The sequence below is a fragment of the Nelusetta ayraudi genome, unplaced genomic scaffold, assembly GCF_046127955.1.
Source record: "Nelusetta ayraudi isolate G7.1 ecotype Tasmania unplaced genomic scaffold, CSIRO-AGI_Nayr_v1 ptg000016l, whole genome shotgun sequence".
Lineage (NCBI taxonomy): Eukaryota > Metazoa > Chordata > Actinopteri > Tetraodontiformes > Monacanthidae > Nelusetta > Nelusetta ayraudi.
In genome coordinates this window covers 3,368,080-3,385,419 of record NW_027466066.1, presented here as the reverse complement: position 1 = coordinate 3,385,419, position 17,340 = coordinate 3,368,080, and the positions used below count along the sequence as shown (strand labels likewise).

General features: G+C 46.6%; 1 protein-coding gene across 2 annotated transcripts in view; it reads right to left on the bottom strand.

The window, feature by feature from the left end:
- LOC142886743 (protein kinase C beta type-like) overlaps nucleotides 1-17,340 on the bottom strand; it is an 85,940-nt gene that overhangs the window by 7,794 nt on the left and 60,806 nt on the right. The window contains exons 16-17 of one of the 2 annotated variants that reach the window (XM_076023876.1): nucleotides 12,140-12,280; nucleotides 4,116-8,026 (exon numbers count right to left, since the gene is read on the bottom strand). In XM_076023876.1, coding sequence (XP_075879991.1) covers nucleotides 7,856-8,026; nucleotides 12,140-12,280 — 312 coding nt within the window. In that variant the 3' untranslated portion in view covers nucleotides 4,116-7,855. Of the gene's footprint in view, nucleotides 1-4,115; nucleotides 8,027-12,139; nucleotides 12,281-17,340 lie in introns of those variants that run through there. The other variant, XM_076023877.1, reaches the window with a different exon arrangement.

Here is a 17,340-nt window from a genome sequence, read left to right as displayed (position 1 = left end):
ACGCTGGGGCTGCAGTCGATGCTGCGAGGCAGAGAGAGACACAGAGATCCGGGGCGGGACGGAGAGAAGCTTCACCCGGACGGACAGAGGGACGGACGGACCGGCGAGCGCGGGGCGGGGGGGGGGGGAGCGAAGGCACGGCCGCGTCGCGCCAGAGGCCGCGGGTTTCGACGGAGGGATGCGTCTTTAATTCGCGCTCTGCCTTCCTCTTCCTCTTCCTCTTCCTCCTCCTCCTCCGCTTCCCTGCCTCGCTCTTTCTCCATCTTCCCTCGCCCCTTCTCTTTTCAGTAACCAGAGGATTAGCGGGGAGACAAGCCGATGTCAGCCGAGGATGTAGGGAGAGTGGGAGGCACAGAGCGGAGGGGAGGTGAAGAGGGGGGGGTGAGGGGCGGGGGGGGGGGGGGGGGGGGGTGAGTGAAAGGCGGTATCGAACGCTGACCTGTTTTGGGCTGATAAGCGGGCGAACGCTTTGTGCCGAAGCCACTGGCTTTAATTTGGGGGTGGCGGTGGGGGCGAGGGGGTGGCGGGCGGGTGGAGGAGGGGGTGGCGGGGGTGGTTGCAACATTTGGAATTAATTATCACCCGTACTCCAGCACGACTGCCGCTGCCGCATCCGGTTTGATCCGCCTTCATGAAATTCAATCAAAGGCGTCTCACAATTGTGTAATTGTGTTTTACGAAAACTAAACAGTCAATGGCCGAGAACAGGAAACAAAAAACACGAAAATGTGCAATTGCAAGCTCAGCTTTTAAGTTTCTTTCTCGCAGAGCACTCACAACACTCTACAGGTTTCGGTAATTTACCGTTCAATGTTTTATGCGTCCATCCAAACTGCAGCCCGTCTGACCCTTCATAGCAGAAGGTAGCGTACCATGAACAGCAGAACTATCGTGAGCCACTGACAGAGGAACCCGTCTCACAGCTGCTACGCACTTCATATCTAAATGCACTTTAATGGCAACGCCTCATACTGAAAGAGACCACTTGAACTTACGCTATCGCCCATGAAAGTCTTTTTTTTTTTTTTTTTTAACTCGTCTCTTACAGTGCCAAACAAATGCTATGGCATGCTAAATAATCATGGCAACTTTATGGGCACCTGCGTAAGGCATTTTAGCATCTTTCAATTTTTCATTCGCTTTTAGTACTTTTTTTTTTAGTGTCTTTCAGCCAACTGCAGCATCCTTTCATGGTCTTGTCGTACACTCTGGATGTATCTCATCAGGATGGATGCGATGGCAAGCGGCGGCGCTCCCAAATCTGTTCCCCTGTCCATTACTTGACCCGTGAGGGCAAAACCTCGCAGGTGCTCAGCACGTGGCATCAGCACGGGCCGATGCGGCGCTTGAGAGCCAGCGTTCTGTTGGCGGCGACCCGCTGGAGCAGCTCGCGAGTCGACGCGCGCTGTGAATTAAACAGCGTCTCCGGTGCAGCCTCTGCATTCCACGCACAGTCGGAAAAGCGAGATTTCATTTACCCAGAGACTGTTGCGCCTCGGCGATGGACCAGGACCGTCGGCTGCTCGGGGAAACGTGCACTGCTGCAAAGGCTCTCCCGTCACAGGGAGCTGCAGCACTAACCTGGCGTGTCGGATGGAAACGTTTTCTTAAATACGTTGGGTTTATCGTGCAGAGACTTGAAAGAGAAACTCGTGAACCTTCTGTTGGCAGGTTCAGTTTTACGTTAGCCAGTCGCCACGCGCGCTTAGCCGGTCAGGATATAAAAGCAGCACAATCGTTATGAGTGCACGAAAATCAGTCAAGTTGTGCTTAACAAGTATGGGAACATTTGAGGGTTTAATGAAAACCATTATCAATGTCTTTGAGATAATTGTGTGCGAAATTCTGCGTGAACACGCCAAAAGTCGGTTGTTTTAGCACACACAGCTAAGTGCGATTATAATACAAAGCTTTGTTTTAATTTTTTTTTTTTTTTCAGCATTGAACTTCTGTAATGATGGCCACATATTGCAACACTTGATATTCATTCTCTAAAATCACATTCAATCAGTCATTCAAGGGAGCTGTCAAAGTCATTCCATATGCATTCAGCACATTCTGACTGATTTTCGAGCACAGCAATGTTCTCTGAGCATTCCAGTAGATTCTTTCATGAAGCTGGTTATCATGGACTTCAATGCAGAATTGAGTCAGTGACCCCAAACTCTTGAACAGTGGAGTAGATGCGTCCGAAACCGAGTAAAACTGCTGCTAACCAAGCTAGCAGCGGCAGCAGCAGTTCTAAACAACCCACGGTAGCTCCTTCTTTCTGGCCTTCCCGTAACCACTCAAAGGGAAGCCGACTGCTTAATCCCATGAATCGCCATCAGCTGCACGTCTGCGAGGTGCGCGAGCGAGATTTCAAAAGTCTGCGGCGATTCGGCTGCCGTGCAAGATTACGGCGGTGCAGGTAAATCTCCACACGCGTTCGTAGGAAATGATTCAGAAGAGGGAAATCACCGTTGGGGGGGGGGGGGGGGGGCGTCGGTGAGGGTTGGGGTGGGGTCGGTGAATTTAAAGTACAGTTCTCGAGAGCAGCAGCATCAGCAGCAGCAGCAGCAGCAGCAGCAGCAGCAGCCGCCTGGCTGCAGTGGGTGGGGAGCAGCTTTCGAGGCGACAGGAAGCCGTTGAGTGGCTCAGCAGGGCCGTGCGTATGTAGGCCGCGTTCTGCATGTTATTTCCTTGAAGTCATCAGAACCCAAGCCACCCCCCCAACCCCCCACCCTCCACCCCTCCTGCCCCCCATCAGAGAAAGGCTCTTATGATAAGTGGCAGCCATGAAATATGCACAGCCTGTCGAAGCCGCCCGCCCCGCTTCACGGCGCCCCGGCTTCACTGCCTCCTTTAAACTGTCCTTTCTTACCCCCCCCACCACCACCACCTCCACCTCCGCCTCACCCCTCCTTCATTGTGGAATCTCCCTCCCAACTTCCCCCGTAACCCCGCTGTCCATCACCCTCCATCAGTTTAATCTGGAGGCCCCCATCCCAGGCCCCCCCCGCACCCCCACCCTTACCCGCCGCCACTTCCTCAGCACCGAGTGTCACTTCAACGCAAAGTTGCCCCCTCGGCCGTAGAGGGGACTCCTGATGAAGGAGGGAGTTTATCAAAGTATCGAGACGCCCCCCTTTTTCCTCAACTGCAACCAGGTGGTAGCGTCAGGCAGACGCCCCCTGCTGATCAACCTGCAGACCCCGAGGAAACTCCCTGAGGGAGCACTGGGACAAAAACTCCCGGTCTGGTCATTAAAACTGATGTCTTGTGTTTGGGGGTAAAATAAAAAGTGAAACTGCGGCTGGCAAATCAGATTGCTGCGCTGCCGTAGATTTGATCGCAACACATTTTGGGATTGAGTGGAGTAAACTGGTCCAAGCAGGACGATGTAACTTTGTTTACACATCGTTTGGTCCTCTGACGATAATTGTAATCAGTTACTTTACAGTAAAAAGAATGTGTAATTAAATTACAGTTACTTGTGGAATTATTCATGATTAAAATTGTTATTACATCCGACCAATTTTTACAATAACCTTTACAAAAATTTGATAAAATTTACTGATTTTTTTGTCCTTTTTGTCCTTTTCCCCTTTTTTATTTTTTTTTAATTAAGGGGGAAAAAAAAAGGATATATATATATATATTTTTTTTTTTTTTGCTGATTTAAAGGCTAGTAGGTAATGCTGCCCTGATTTAGTATCTCAGAATGATCTCACAGTGAAAAGAGGTACTTGACCTTGTTATGGCTTTTATTTTTGTTGTTGTTGTTGTTGTTTTGAGCAGTGGTGGAAAAAATTTAGAAAAGTCATCAAAATGTAATAAAAATTAGTTACATTACTTGGATAAAGCGATTTAAATAGTTGAACTACTATTACATTTTCAAGAGGGTAACTTGAAAATTGTGAGCAATTACATTTGCACCAACAGCAGAGTAATAATAGAAAGGTTTTAAAGCCCACATTCTGAACTGGAACCCTCTGTGAGGAGGTGCAAACGACTGGGGGCCAGGACAGTGCGAGAGTTGGAGTTGGGCCTCGCTCTCTACTTCTTTGCCCTTTTCCTCAACTGTTTTCATCCACGAGCGCCATGAATTCCAGCTCAATGAACATCACCTGGGGCATCTTTCATTTCCTTTATTTTAGATATGCCTCATCATTTGGGGGAGTGATTTAAAAAGAAAAGAAAAGAAATAAAAGAAAAGAAAACACAGACAGTGAAAGCATTGTGAAAAGCACGTATCTTTTGTTTCCTTTCCATATATTTCATTGTTTTTCACAGGTAGCGCGGCACAACCATAGCTTGGATCACAGTTAAGAAGCAAAGCTGACACAGTAAACATAAATTACCCTAATATGTTATATGTATATAAATCCTAACTAACAAAAATGTAAAACAAAAACTTTTTTTTTTTCATGCAGAGTTAAGTTTTTCCTTCCCTTCAGCGGGGAAGGGGAAAAAAATAACACTAATCCCAGAATAAGGTGTCTTCTTGTTTGCAATACTGACCACATGGTGTATAAGTATATGGGTACATCATCTACGCTTGACACACCTAATATATATGTTTACGTATAGGGGTATATAGTTGTTTGCTGTGGTATAATACAGGAGACACTGAGAGGTACAATACAGAACAATCCACACCTCAACCTCAGAAACAGGAATCAGACAGGTACAATTTCAGAGCGATTTTCTCATGAATTTGAATTTGTGCACAGGTGCATATTGTGGCGTTCCAAAGATCTCCATGGAAATGTCTAATGCCCAATTTCGTACTTTGTTTTCGATAATTTGGATTTTGTTCGGATCCAGAATGATGTTCAGGGTTAGAGTTTGATTCTATTAGCAGTTTAAGGACAACTTGTTGGTGTTATACTGGCAGTTTCATGTTAATTAGTATAAGTTATACTGGTAATTTCAAGAAATTTGTTAGGGTTATACTGGTAGTTTCATGTTAATTAGTATAAGTTATACTGGTAATTTCAAGAAATTTATTACGGTTATACTGGTAGTTTCATGTTAATTAGTATAAGTTATACTGGTAATTTCAAGAAATGTGTTGGGGTTATGCTGTTAGTTTTAACTTAATCGGTTGAGATTATTGCAGTAATTTCAAAATAACTGGTTCAGTTTACGCTGTTAGTTTCAGGGTAATACTTAGTAATTTCAAGATTAAGGGTTGAGGTCACGCTTCTTATCCTCCAAAACCAAGACATGGAACGCGTTTTAAGTACATAAAACACGTGTTGTCCGATCCCAACCTAAAACTCCTTTTCTCACAGATCATTTCGAGACCAACGTCCTCCCGACGCCGTGGAGTAGATTTAGCAGATAAGGTCACCAAACGCGTCCGTCTGAAGTTGAGTGAAAGCATTTGGGTCAGCGATCTAAAAAGGGGGACTTTAAAAACCTTCTGCGTGGCTTTCCACTCTGAAATCTTGCCTCCGCCCTCTGGGATCGGGCCTTTGCTCCTCTCGGCACTCGGGCTACTCCCCCGCCATCTGTTCCACCGGTCAGTATGAGGAGCACAGCGCAAACCGCTTGCGCCCAGTGGGGGGAAAGCCCTGCCATTCAGATGATGCTCCCTCCGACACTTTTCACTCGGGCTTTTCAAAAGCTGGTGCGTACGTTGAGCCCAGGAGAATTAGCTTGCGCACACCACTACAGGACAAGTGTAATTAATGTTAATGATTGAGTCCGAACCAATTAGATCAAAGCAAATATACGTCTTCATGGTACCAGTAGAACGCACTGTGGCAACCTGGCTATTGTTTGCAAAGAGGGGAGGCCATGCGAGGAAGCCCTTCGGCTGCTTCCACAGAATATTAGCTGCACTTAGACGTATTAGGTACATCCCTCCATTTGACCGTGATAAATATGCCTATCGACATGCCTCACAGCTGTTTGCATGTAGATTAATCACGCTCCCAACCGAGCGTTCTGAAGGTCGGTCCGCGACAAATGCTGCCTCCCGTCACAACATTATTGCTAGCTCGGGTAAAAGAAGACCAAGATAAATTGCACATATGCGGTCTGCTTCAGAGAGCTTCGCGTTAACCTGTGTCCTCGTTTGATGTCATTTCGATTCGCATCAATCAACAATGGGCTTCGAACGCCATTCCCAGACAAAAACACTTTCTTGCCCTTGAAGCAAACGTCTCACTGCGGTCTGCAATGATTTCCATTGCACGAAACCTCACCATATACACGAAGAAACTAAACGAATGGCTTCAATCCCTGTTGGAGCCGGTGACTTCAATTCAAAACTATTCAATGTTGGGTTTTGTTTTTCTCTGCGTCCACATTGTCGGAGTTTGCCATTTACAAAACACCTCTGCTGGTTTTTGATTTATGTATGGCTTTCCCTAAGACACCAAGCTTCCAGTAACGTCACTAAGCTGTTTTCAAAATCTGGTGGACCTTCGTCGTTCGATTATTGCTTTCAATTCCATAGCACAAATAATTCTTGTCATCAAGTGGGTTGCAAAGAGCAAACAAGCAAACAAACAAAAGATTATGCCAGGCAAGGTTCTGGGCAGGTATGTACACTGTACCAAAATGCAAATGACATGTGCATTTATCATACACAGTAGTAGGTTGCATACCTAAAAAAAAATAAAATAAAATAAAATAAAGAAAAACATACATGTGCACATGCACATATGCTGTAAACAGGCGCCCAGGTATTTGGAATCATGCGTTTGTAAAACACAAAGAAACTAATTTCTAGTCCCTTTCATTGCTTAAACACTCGATAAAGGGGAGTGGGAGCGTCATTCTATGCTATTCATCTCACTCAAACTCTACATGAAGACTTTTATCTCAACAGCATTGTAGCATCGTGCTCGAGCCAAACAGTAAATGAGACATGTATACTGGACAATAAAGGCTTCCGGGGCCCCCAACATTCATTAAAACTACGAACGTTCAGTAACAAGCACACGACAGAAGCGAGTAGGGTGCGGAGGCAAGATGCTAAAACATTGTTGGGAGACAAAGTCCAAGGCTATTATTAGGTTATAGACACTCATGCACAAGTATGTGAAGCATTCCAGTTTAAGATATAGGTTAAGTAGAAACATACGGACACTAGTATCATACACAGAAGAAAAAACACACCACGATCGTACAGGCCAAACTCAGAGTTTGCTGGCGAAGCAAGAAGGATGGGTTTTCAAAAATTAATTCGCTATTCCCAACAAATAACATGGAATGCTGAAGAGTCGTTGGTCGTTGAAACAGTTGGGTGTGTGTCTGTGTGTATATGTGAGTGCATGATGGAGAAGTCAGGATATGCCAATATTAGGAACTTGGGAGTTGTCATAGGATATGTACAAAAACAAAGAGATTGATCTCTTTAAATTTCGAATCTCCAATGCTTCCAAATGCTTTGTCTGATCTTGACCGGGGTGACTTTGGTTTTTGATAGAAGCGACACAAAAGGGGAATAAATCAAATTTGAAAGTCAGTTTTTGGCAAGCTCGTGCTAAAAACAAACACAAGACAGTTGTATGATTCTTGCCTTTTGTTTTGGGGCAAAAGTTGTAAGAAGACTGACTGAAAAATAAAAAAAGATAAAAGGATCCTAAATATAAATTCAACTCCTGTCATTTTGCGTGCATCACATACATGCTTGATATACTGGGTCAGTGCGTCTTCCTAATGCAAGAGCACAAATAACTTTCAGGGTTTACAGTTGATATGTATGGTGCATGCATGTGTGCGTGTGTGTATGCATGTATAGGTGCTTGAGGGTCTTGATACTGTGTGCGTGTGCGCGTATGTGTGTGTGTGTGTGTGAGTGAGGGAAAGAGAGAGAGAAAGGGAGAGATTCCTCGTGTCCATGTATGAGCCCAAATCAAGCCTGCTCGGGGGTGGCGCCAGTATTTCCTTGGAACTCTGGGTTGATAAAGGAGAATCCCTGGAATTCGTCCTGGTCCAGGTTCTGAATCACTTCCTCATCGGGAGGGGTCAGCACTGGCGGGTGGCGTGTGAAAAAGCGGTCAAAGTTCTCGGCATCCCGTCCACACTGTTGAGGAGGGCGGGAAGGAGTGGAAGGGGGTGGGGTTGGATGGTGGGAAGAAGGGGGGGGGGGAGCGGGGGGTGCACAGGAATGGATGGGGGTGGGGGTGGGGGAGTCGGAGCGGAGCAAGGGGAGGAAAACAAAAAGAAGGGCAGTGGCGGGTTGAATCGGGGTGTGAGATGACATTACTTGAACATGGTTTCAAATATCAGAACAAGGTGCCGCGCCTGATTTCAACGGCCTCGCGGGAAAATCGAGGCCCGCACTTCTTCAAATATTTGAAACATATTCAACTGTTTTTTCAACCGGTTTCAAACGAGAGGCCACAAAAGTCTCAAACGCCCTGCGGCAGCGGTGCACTACTTTGCCATGGCGGCTGGTTCGAGCCAGCAGAAGTGAGGGGGTAGCTAGCTAGCGAGAGGCAGCTCGCAAAAGAAGGAAACGCACAAATTGTTTTGGGCAAAGGGTGACAATGTTTTCCGTTTTGATGCGAAGTTGGATTTTCTGAACTCTCGGAAGATTGGGAGCGAGCGTGGCCTTTATCGGCACGGAGTGAAAGCTACGTGTAGCTGCATTTCCATTACCCGTAAAATTGCGCAAAGTATCGCAACAAAAACTGATAATGGAAACGCCGAAACTTCGAAAAGACCTCTCTAATATTGCTAAAAGTTTTTTACGCTCTCATAAAGTGGTTTTTCAGATGTATCGATGTGGAGTTATATTGCAAAAGTGTCATGGAAACACTTTTTTTTTTTTCGCATTTACGCGTCACCGGACGTGACGTACAGGGGTCATGTGACCAGTTCACTTCAAGGGAAAATGGCGCGTTGTGTTTGGACGGAGGAGGAGACTGAATGTTTTTCACAAGTAATCAAAGCAAATGTAATTCTCTTAAAGCTCATGGGACGAGATTTTACGAGAATTACGGCTTATGTGCTTCGCACCATTCAATGGAAACACCTGCAAATTGCAATTGTACTTTGTGGAAATTTTAGAAATATCGCTTTTATTTTGCGAAAAACTAATGGAAATGCAGCTAATTACACTTTTTAATGGCTATTTAGTTAATTTACTGAGACATTATAAAGTTGTCCTGACAGTTTTGTGGAGTGTCTAATTATCCGTAATTGTACTGTTTTAGGAGAGTGTTGGCTAGCTAGCATAAACTACAAAGAAAAAAAAAAGGCGTCCTTCTTTGAGGCTTGACAAAGCTATCGACTCCAACGTGAAGTCATTCTTAGCTGCAGCTTTCATGCTGAACACCATAACACCATAATTCCAAAACGAAAATTGAGTGGAAAATTTAAATAAATATATATACACATATAATTTTTTTTTTTTTTTTTACACATCGTTTTTGTTTAATTGGAAAGTTCGGACCCTAAGCAGACTCAAAGCCAAGGAGATAATTACGGCGCAATTGTGGGTTAAACGTGGGTTAATTATATGCCGCAGCTGTGGGGACCTACTGAGATCTGATAAACCAACCAGACAATGAGCCACTCAAAGAGCAGCGGGAATAACTCAACGTGCGAAGATAGCGGCACAATTTCAGATTAGCGATATGGCGGTGCAGAAAATGCCGGCGCGGAGGAGCCATTGTTTTTTAAGGAGTGTATCAAGTGTCACCATTTCACTCTCGAGTCCCTCCTGAAAAATGAACGGACGGAATTAGGCTATCTTAAATGGCAAATTGCCATTTGAATGAAGTGGAATTAGCGGTGACACAGACAATTCTTCATTTCACTTGACTCTGCACTCCTGTTCTGACCACTGGGAGCCTCCAAACGAGCCGAGTCGCCCGCGAGATATGTGTCCATCTAAGTACATAAAACAAGTTATTAACTTGAAAACTATATTTTCCCGACAGTCCGCCTCTTAGGGACCTGGAGCCGAACTATCCCGCTTTTTTTTCTTCCCCCACCGCCCTCCATCTCTACCACTGCACCGAGCTTTAATTAACACAACAAGGATTCAGTGTCCTCTGACAACATCACCCAGAGGAAAACTACAAACTCATTAAATCTGCGTAACTCGGGGGGGGGGGGGGGGGAAGAAAGAAAAAAACACGAAATTAAGCTCGACTGTTTAGAGTTTGGGGAAATATGCGAGACGAATACACCAGGGTCAAAATGGTGTTTGCAGCCAATTTACTTGCATTTGTTTTAACCTCTCAGCGAAATCTGATGGGGAGATTATTCAAGTAGGGGAAAAAAATGAAATGCCTGCCATCAAGTTTGAATGTGTCAATTTGGCACCTGGGCCCTGAAAGTGGTCGGGCGCAATCGTGGCAACTCCGACTTTTTCCTTGTGGCCGCTGAACAGTAGTGCACCTCACTGCCCAGCAGGTTGTCGTTTGAGACCGAGCCTCGGAACATGCAAAAAACAGAAACATGAGAACAAACAGAAGAGAGTCTCACACAGAAAAGTGGACAAGTAAAAGTGTGCGGGGGACAAAAATCGGCAGACGTGGGGCAACAGTGTGACGCGGATGGACGTGTAACCGGATGGAGGGATGAATTTGTGGACGGCCAATGGCTTGGCGGTAAATTGAGGTAGCTGAAAATGAAAGTTTGAACTGTGAGAGGAATGGAAATCTCGGTCTGTCAGCTGATTGGTCACGTCATCCATGAAAATCTCATGTGCGCCACCGTCAGGCCGGCGGGCGTAACTGCGGCATTTCCTAAACGCTGTCCGCAGAGAGGCTGAGACAGCTGGAGCGCACACTTGAAGCATCAGAAGAGAAAGTAGCTGTTATAGAAAAAAAGGTGATTATTTCAGCCCGGAACAATAAAGTTAAAACAAAGAAAAGCAACCAAAGAGCATCGGAGCTCCGCGTTCCGACACAGGTTTCCTGCAAAGCTCCTTCCGAACCTTTAATTGCTCTCAGCAGCGGGCGGGCGGGCGGGAGGGAGGAGGGACAGAGACACAGAAAGCGACGGCACAGAGAGGGTGGGAGGCAGTCGGCGTCGGACAGAGAGAAAGAGAGAGAGAGAGAGAGAGAGACAGAGAGAGAGAGAGAGCGAGAGAGAGAAGGACATCAAACGGGACGAGGAGCCGGGACGGGACGGCCGCGCGTTTGCAGTCTCGTCACAGACTCGGAATGGAACGCACCCCGACAAACACGGGTCGCCACGCTGACCCACTGCACCCGTGCGGGGGGAAAAGAAGAGAGTGCACGCTACAAAGAAAACACACGGGGAGCATGTAAACACACACACACACACACACACACACACACACACACACACACACACACACACACACACACACACACAAATACATACATACACACATTCATACCCAGTGGGCCAATAAGACAGCTGCATAAAAAGCTTTTAAGCAGTCGGCAGGCCTACGGCTGAGTGAACGTGCACGCCGATCACTGTGTGTGTGTGTGTGTGTGTGTGTGTGTGTGTGTGTGTGTGTGTTTGGTAAGCGATGACATCATTCTGACTCCTCCGACTGTGGCTGCGATCAAACTCATTTTGTCGGCGGGAATTAAAAGCAGAGCAGAGTTGCGCACGTGCACGCGCGTGCGCGCGCACACACACACACACACACACACACACACACACACACACACACACACACACACAAATGTTGTTTCAGGTCATCGTGCGGACGTCCACCCGGGAGGGTTACTCTAAACTCAGTCTAACCCGGATGATTTCAGCTCATGCAGAATGTAACAGGCTGCAGGCCCCACGCCTGCCTTGCTCAGAGGCCCACATTCAAAACCTCCAACCGACTGGAGTCGTATTGACTTAAAAACAAAAAAAACAACAGGCAGTAAAATTTACATAAGCGGTATTGTTTTCCGTCGGAGTCGCGTTACATCTCGGGGCCGCTCCGTCTCACCCCCGACTCACCTTTCGGGGGGGTCGACAGACAGACGCGTCACACAGAAAGGTCAGAACAATTAGAAAGATGAAGAGAAAGAGCAGAGGGGGGAAGTCAGGCTGCAGGAACCAGCACCCAGGTTTTGCTCTGAGCAGTAGTAGCAGCGATGGCACTTTTCACCACAAACAGGAAGAGAACCCCGACACTGATCCGCCGCCCCGGACGGTTGGTCAGCGGGAGGCGGAAGCGCTCGTCGCGCGGGACGCGGCCACTTACGGCTCTGGGCTTGAACGGCGGCTGCACCTCCTTGTTCTCCAGCTTCTCCCAGTCCATGTAGCGGAAGAAGCTGTGCTCCCGGATGTCTCGCTCGCCCTCCGGACCGCAGCCGAGGCGTTTGGCGGGATGCTTGGTCATCAGCTGCACGGACGGAGAGAGAGAGAGAGAGAGAGAGAGAGAGAGCAAGAGAGAGAGAAAGAGAGAGAGGGGTGAAAGGAAGTTCGTTTAGGTCCTGCAACGGATTTGATTTTGCGTACAACTTAAATTATATGTACACCTGATGACTAAGTCAAAATGACCCTCTAAACACACCAGTGTGTTAATGTGACGCTTTCAACATGATGGTCGTTATGAAATAAAAACACTTTTTTTTGTATAGTATGACACTGTTTGTTAAAGCAAAGCCTCCATCTCATTACAACATTAGCACTAAGTCAGATAATCAGCTAGAGTGGTTCTATTAATATTGTCAGATTTCAAATTCGTGCTTGCGTCAAAAACAATAAACATCAGAGCACAGGTGCTTACATGATGCTGGGTACAGGTAAGGAAGACTGGTTCATGTTCTTTTTTTTTCTCTTTCACCAGTTGCATAGATTAGATACTTGCCAGCGTTCTGCACTAAATCTAGTTGGAGGTGGCACCTGTACAGTCTGAATGCATGGCATGGTATTTCATTTTATCAGCGACTTGGCTGTCTAATTTTTAATGTGACGTTTCAGATAAACGAAGAGAACACTCCCTCAAATCGCTGGATCCAATCAATCAATCAATCTATCAATCCACTTTTATTTGTACAGCGCTAAATCACATCCAAAGGCGTCTCAAAGCGCTTTATACAAAAACTAGCCTGTGGGAAGAAACCTAGAGCAGATCCGGACTCCAGAGGGCCGTCATCAGTTGGGGTGAGAAGGAAAGAGGGAATACAAAAAAATGTGATTTGGATTGCTCCAAATGTCTGCATTTGCATACAATACATGAACGTATACCATCTATGTAGATGTATCTGTGAAAAAAAAAAAAAAAAAGGAACACTGGTAAATGTCTAGAACAGGTCTCAGTGGAAACACCCTCTGCCTGAACGTGATGAAAAAGGGGGATGAGGCTCTCAACCTGGAGGGTCGGTGCGAACGGCTTCGCTCATCCCGGCTCGGATATAAACGTCGCTTTCGCGCCGTCGCACTTCCTCTTTTCCCTGCTCCCTGACGCAATATAGCCGTCACCCGCAGGGGCCTCGGACGAGGCGGCGACCCGCTGCCTGAAGATAAATGAATAACTGTTGCTCCCCCTTCCCTCCCCTCCACCACCACCACCACCGCTGCGCATTTAACAGGCGTAATTAAAGAGTGTTTGCGCGGCCTGTCCGCACAAAGTCTTGAAGAACGCCGCTGAGAGCGGTGACGTCAGCGCCTGTGTGTGTGTGTGTGTGTGTGTGTGTGTGTGTGTGTGTGTGTGTGTGCGTGCGTGCGTGTAGGTGGGGTGTGCCTCCCTCAGGAGTAGCCGTCATAACTCATTACGTTAGAACTAAAATAACATTATCCACGGGTCAGTCGACCGTGCAGGCGCACGCGGAGACGCACAAAACGCACTCATGTGCTCGGAGACAGGTGCACGGGCACGTGCGCGCTCCTCGCCCATCATTTGGGCATTAAAGCTTTCCTTGTTATGCCTATTTTAAGCGTGCGGCGGGGGTGAACAGAAACAAACGGAAGATATCAAAGAAATCCTTTGATTGCTAGAAAGCAGTGAATTTAGCCCGCTGTTTGCAGCCACTGAGCAAGAGAGACGCTTGGCCGCACCTTCCACAAGTGGAGCAAAGCGGCAGTGCTGAGGGTCTTCTGTGACATCACAAAGGGCTGATGTCACAGCCTCTTAAAAGGCTTGCAAAAACCAACAATTGGCTCAGAAATGCAAACATTAAAGAATATGTATTAAATTATGTTTAATATTATACTTCCAACATAAGCATAATCTCCTGTAACTTCTCCTCCTCCTACCTTCACTGTCGTGTGCACCTGTTTCTTCTTCCTCTGCTTCTTTTTTCCCTTTTCTTCACTTCTACCTGAGTTAAAGCCCTTTATCGTTGGTCTGTCTGGCACACATCGCTGAAATATGCATGCATCGTCCCCAAGTCTGAGACCCGGTGGGACGCGCTTAAAAAACCGCACCTGCGCCGCTCCGACACGCTCTCCAGCTCCAGCAGACTCCTCTGCCTTTATCTGAGCAGAGTCAAATCCAATCGGACAGCCTTTTGGCAGACGGTGCGGGCCGCTTTCGGGAAAGACGGAGCCTCCGTGATGTCATCGCCCCTCGTCTTTGGCGAGCGGCGTATTTAGCGGAGAGCGAGGCCGACGCGCCCGCGCTTTCCCGCAAGTTTGCCACCGCAAGTCCATGTTCCAGACACAGTGATGAAATTTCTACTTTCTTGACCTCATTCTGGCTGCTTGGCGGAGGAACACAGAGTCATGTCTTATTTCTATGACAGGCGATTTCATCATTATTATTTTTTATTGGGGCTGTCAAACGATACGTTTTTTTTTTTTAATCGCGCTTGTGACGCTCTGATTTCCTATAGTTAACTGCGATTAATCGCATGTTGATTTCTGCATTTCAAATTCTGTAATTTTTTCTTTTTATGTCCATATAATTGTAAAGCAATTCTTAGAACCAAATGATCCTTCATGAACTATTCAATCTATGTATTGTTGTTTCAAAACAGTGCATCTAGACCCACTTGGTACATATGCATTTTGTTGAATGAAGTCTTGGAATTTTTTTTTTTTGCGATCGGCTCCAAAAACTAAATTGAAATTTAAGATTTGCGCTCGCAGCTGCGTCCTCAGGTGTTTGTGTAGTTTCCAGGATGCAGTGTCAAACATAGCGCTACGCCTTGAGAACCTGACTACGGGTGAACGGAAGGGACAAAAGGCTTGCGATTAAAATGAGATAAAAAAACTAGTGCGTTACGCCGTGTATTTAGTCTCATCGCGATTAACGCATTAATGCCGATACCCCTTTTTTTTTTTCAAAATTCCCCAACAGGTGCCACGGCCTTAAGAGTGACCTCCCGCATCGCAATTTTAAAAAAAAAAATTTCATTTTTGATCGCAATATCTACCCGAATCGATCTCCCGCTTTGAACCGATCACCTGCAGCGAGGAGCAACAGCGAATCATTTCAAACAATAACCTCTCTGATTTGTAGCCACCGATTTTTGAAGGATGAGGATGTTTTAGTCTAGCGGCGCTGGAAACAAACCACGGCGGTCGGCGCTAATGTGGCCGCGGCCCATTATGTCCGGGCGTATTGACGGCGTCTCAGAAAGAAATTGATTCCGCGCGCGGCTCCCATTGTTATTTTGCGCGTGTAATACTGTGGCGGCTTTGCCTTGAATACTGAGCCACGAACAGAAGGCTGTGTGTGTGTGTGTGTGTGTGTGTGTGTGTGTGTGTGTGTGTGTGTGTGTGTGTGTGCGACTGCCTGCGTGTGTGAATGAAATATGGATGTTGGTCAGGTTGGAAGCAGCAGAGTGGAAACGCCTCTGATCGCTCCCTTTACACACACACACACACACACACACACACAAACACACACACAAACACACATGCGTCTGTTCCAACATGGCAACACACACATGCATGCACGCACACAGACACACACACACACAGATGCACATTAGGGAACATGGGAACGTGTTAAATGATGACTTTGTTTTCAGCCCTGTAGTAACTGTTGCAAAAACGTCTCCGATTTAGTTCAAGCATTTTTTTTGGAAGGCACAATTTTGTAGCACAATGAGCCAAAATTAAGATCAACTGTAAGGCAGAAAAGATTTGTTTGCACAGGAAGCAACTGGCTACCACAGACACACAGACACACACACACGACACATTAACTAAACCGAAAAAAAAAAAAAGAAGAAAAAAAACACTTCAAATGACTTTTTTGTTTTCATTCAGTGTGAAGATCTTGCAGAGGAGGAGAGGAGGAGGAATTAATTATGGACTTGGAACACACACACACACACGCACGCACGCACATATAGACGCCCACGTGCATGCACACGCACCCAGCCGTCAAGTTAACCCAGGCAGCGCTGGCGAGGCGCACTGGGAGCTGTGGGGGTGGACGGAGGCGAGCCTTTCATGCTCCGCTGGAGGTGCGCCGCCGCTGCAGCACTACAACCCGGTAATCATCACTAATACATTACGCCGCCTGTTTGCATGCATGTGGGCGTACGCGCACGCGTGTCATAGGGGGGGAGGTGGGTCCTGTCTCACACTTAGCACCGGCGCAAGTATAAAACGCGAGACGTGTGCGCTTTTGTTTAATTCATTGGAGTCGTGTACAAATCGGTTGGTCCGCGGCTCCGCGCGCTCTCCCGCACTGAGGCCGTTGTACACCCTCGCGACGGCCGGCGTGTCGCTGGCGGAATGATTGGATTGGGTGTGGCCGGCAGAATAATTCTACCATGAGGCTGCTTGCAACCATCCAAAAACCTGGTCAGAGTGCAAAAGGAGAAGGAATGTGTCCCAAAAAAACCCTGTGCATTTGGCCAAATGTTCCGTCACTAACAAGAGAAATGATTTTCTCTTTTGAAAAAAAATAAAAAATAAAAAATCTATTTCACATCTTCCTTTAAACACAAGCTCAGCGCAGGTGCGTGTCAACGTTTTCACATCAGGCACTTGGCAACTTGTGTTGCATTTAAATGCTGTTTTTTTTTTTTAAAGTTGGTCGGTTTTCTTTTTGTTTGACACATAGCATGTAACACAGTGCATTCACATAATAGGTTATTGTTTGCTACCAGAGAAGAAGCAGTGAACAGCTAATTGGTCTTGTTGACATTTTTATGCTTCTATCAATGGAAAGTAGATTATTTCTAAACAAATATTCAGAGGTAATTAAAACCTAGGTGTCTTTTATAGTGATATGTGAATAAAGTTAATCTACTGTCCTTTCGAAAAATTAAAAGGTTATTTAATTTTGAAAATAAAGCCGGCTTCCTGTCCCACGTGATCCGCGCTGTGCTAAATTGCTGCCATGTGCTCTGGCAGGCAGCCAAAATGAAAGTCCTCATATTTTCTCTGGTGGGCTCCGGATCGCCGCGGAGGCACTGCACACACACACACGGCCAGTGCAAACACACACATTGACTAGCGCTGAAACCGATTAACATCGCAGCAGCATCGGAGGGGAGA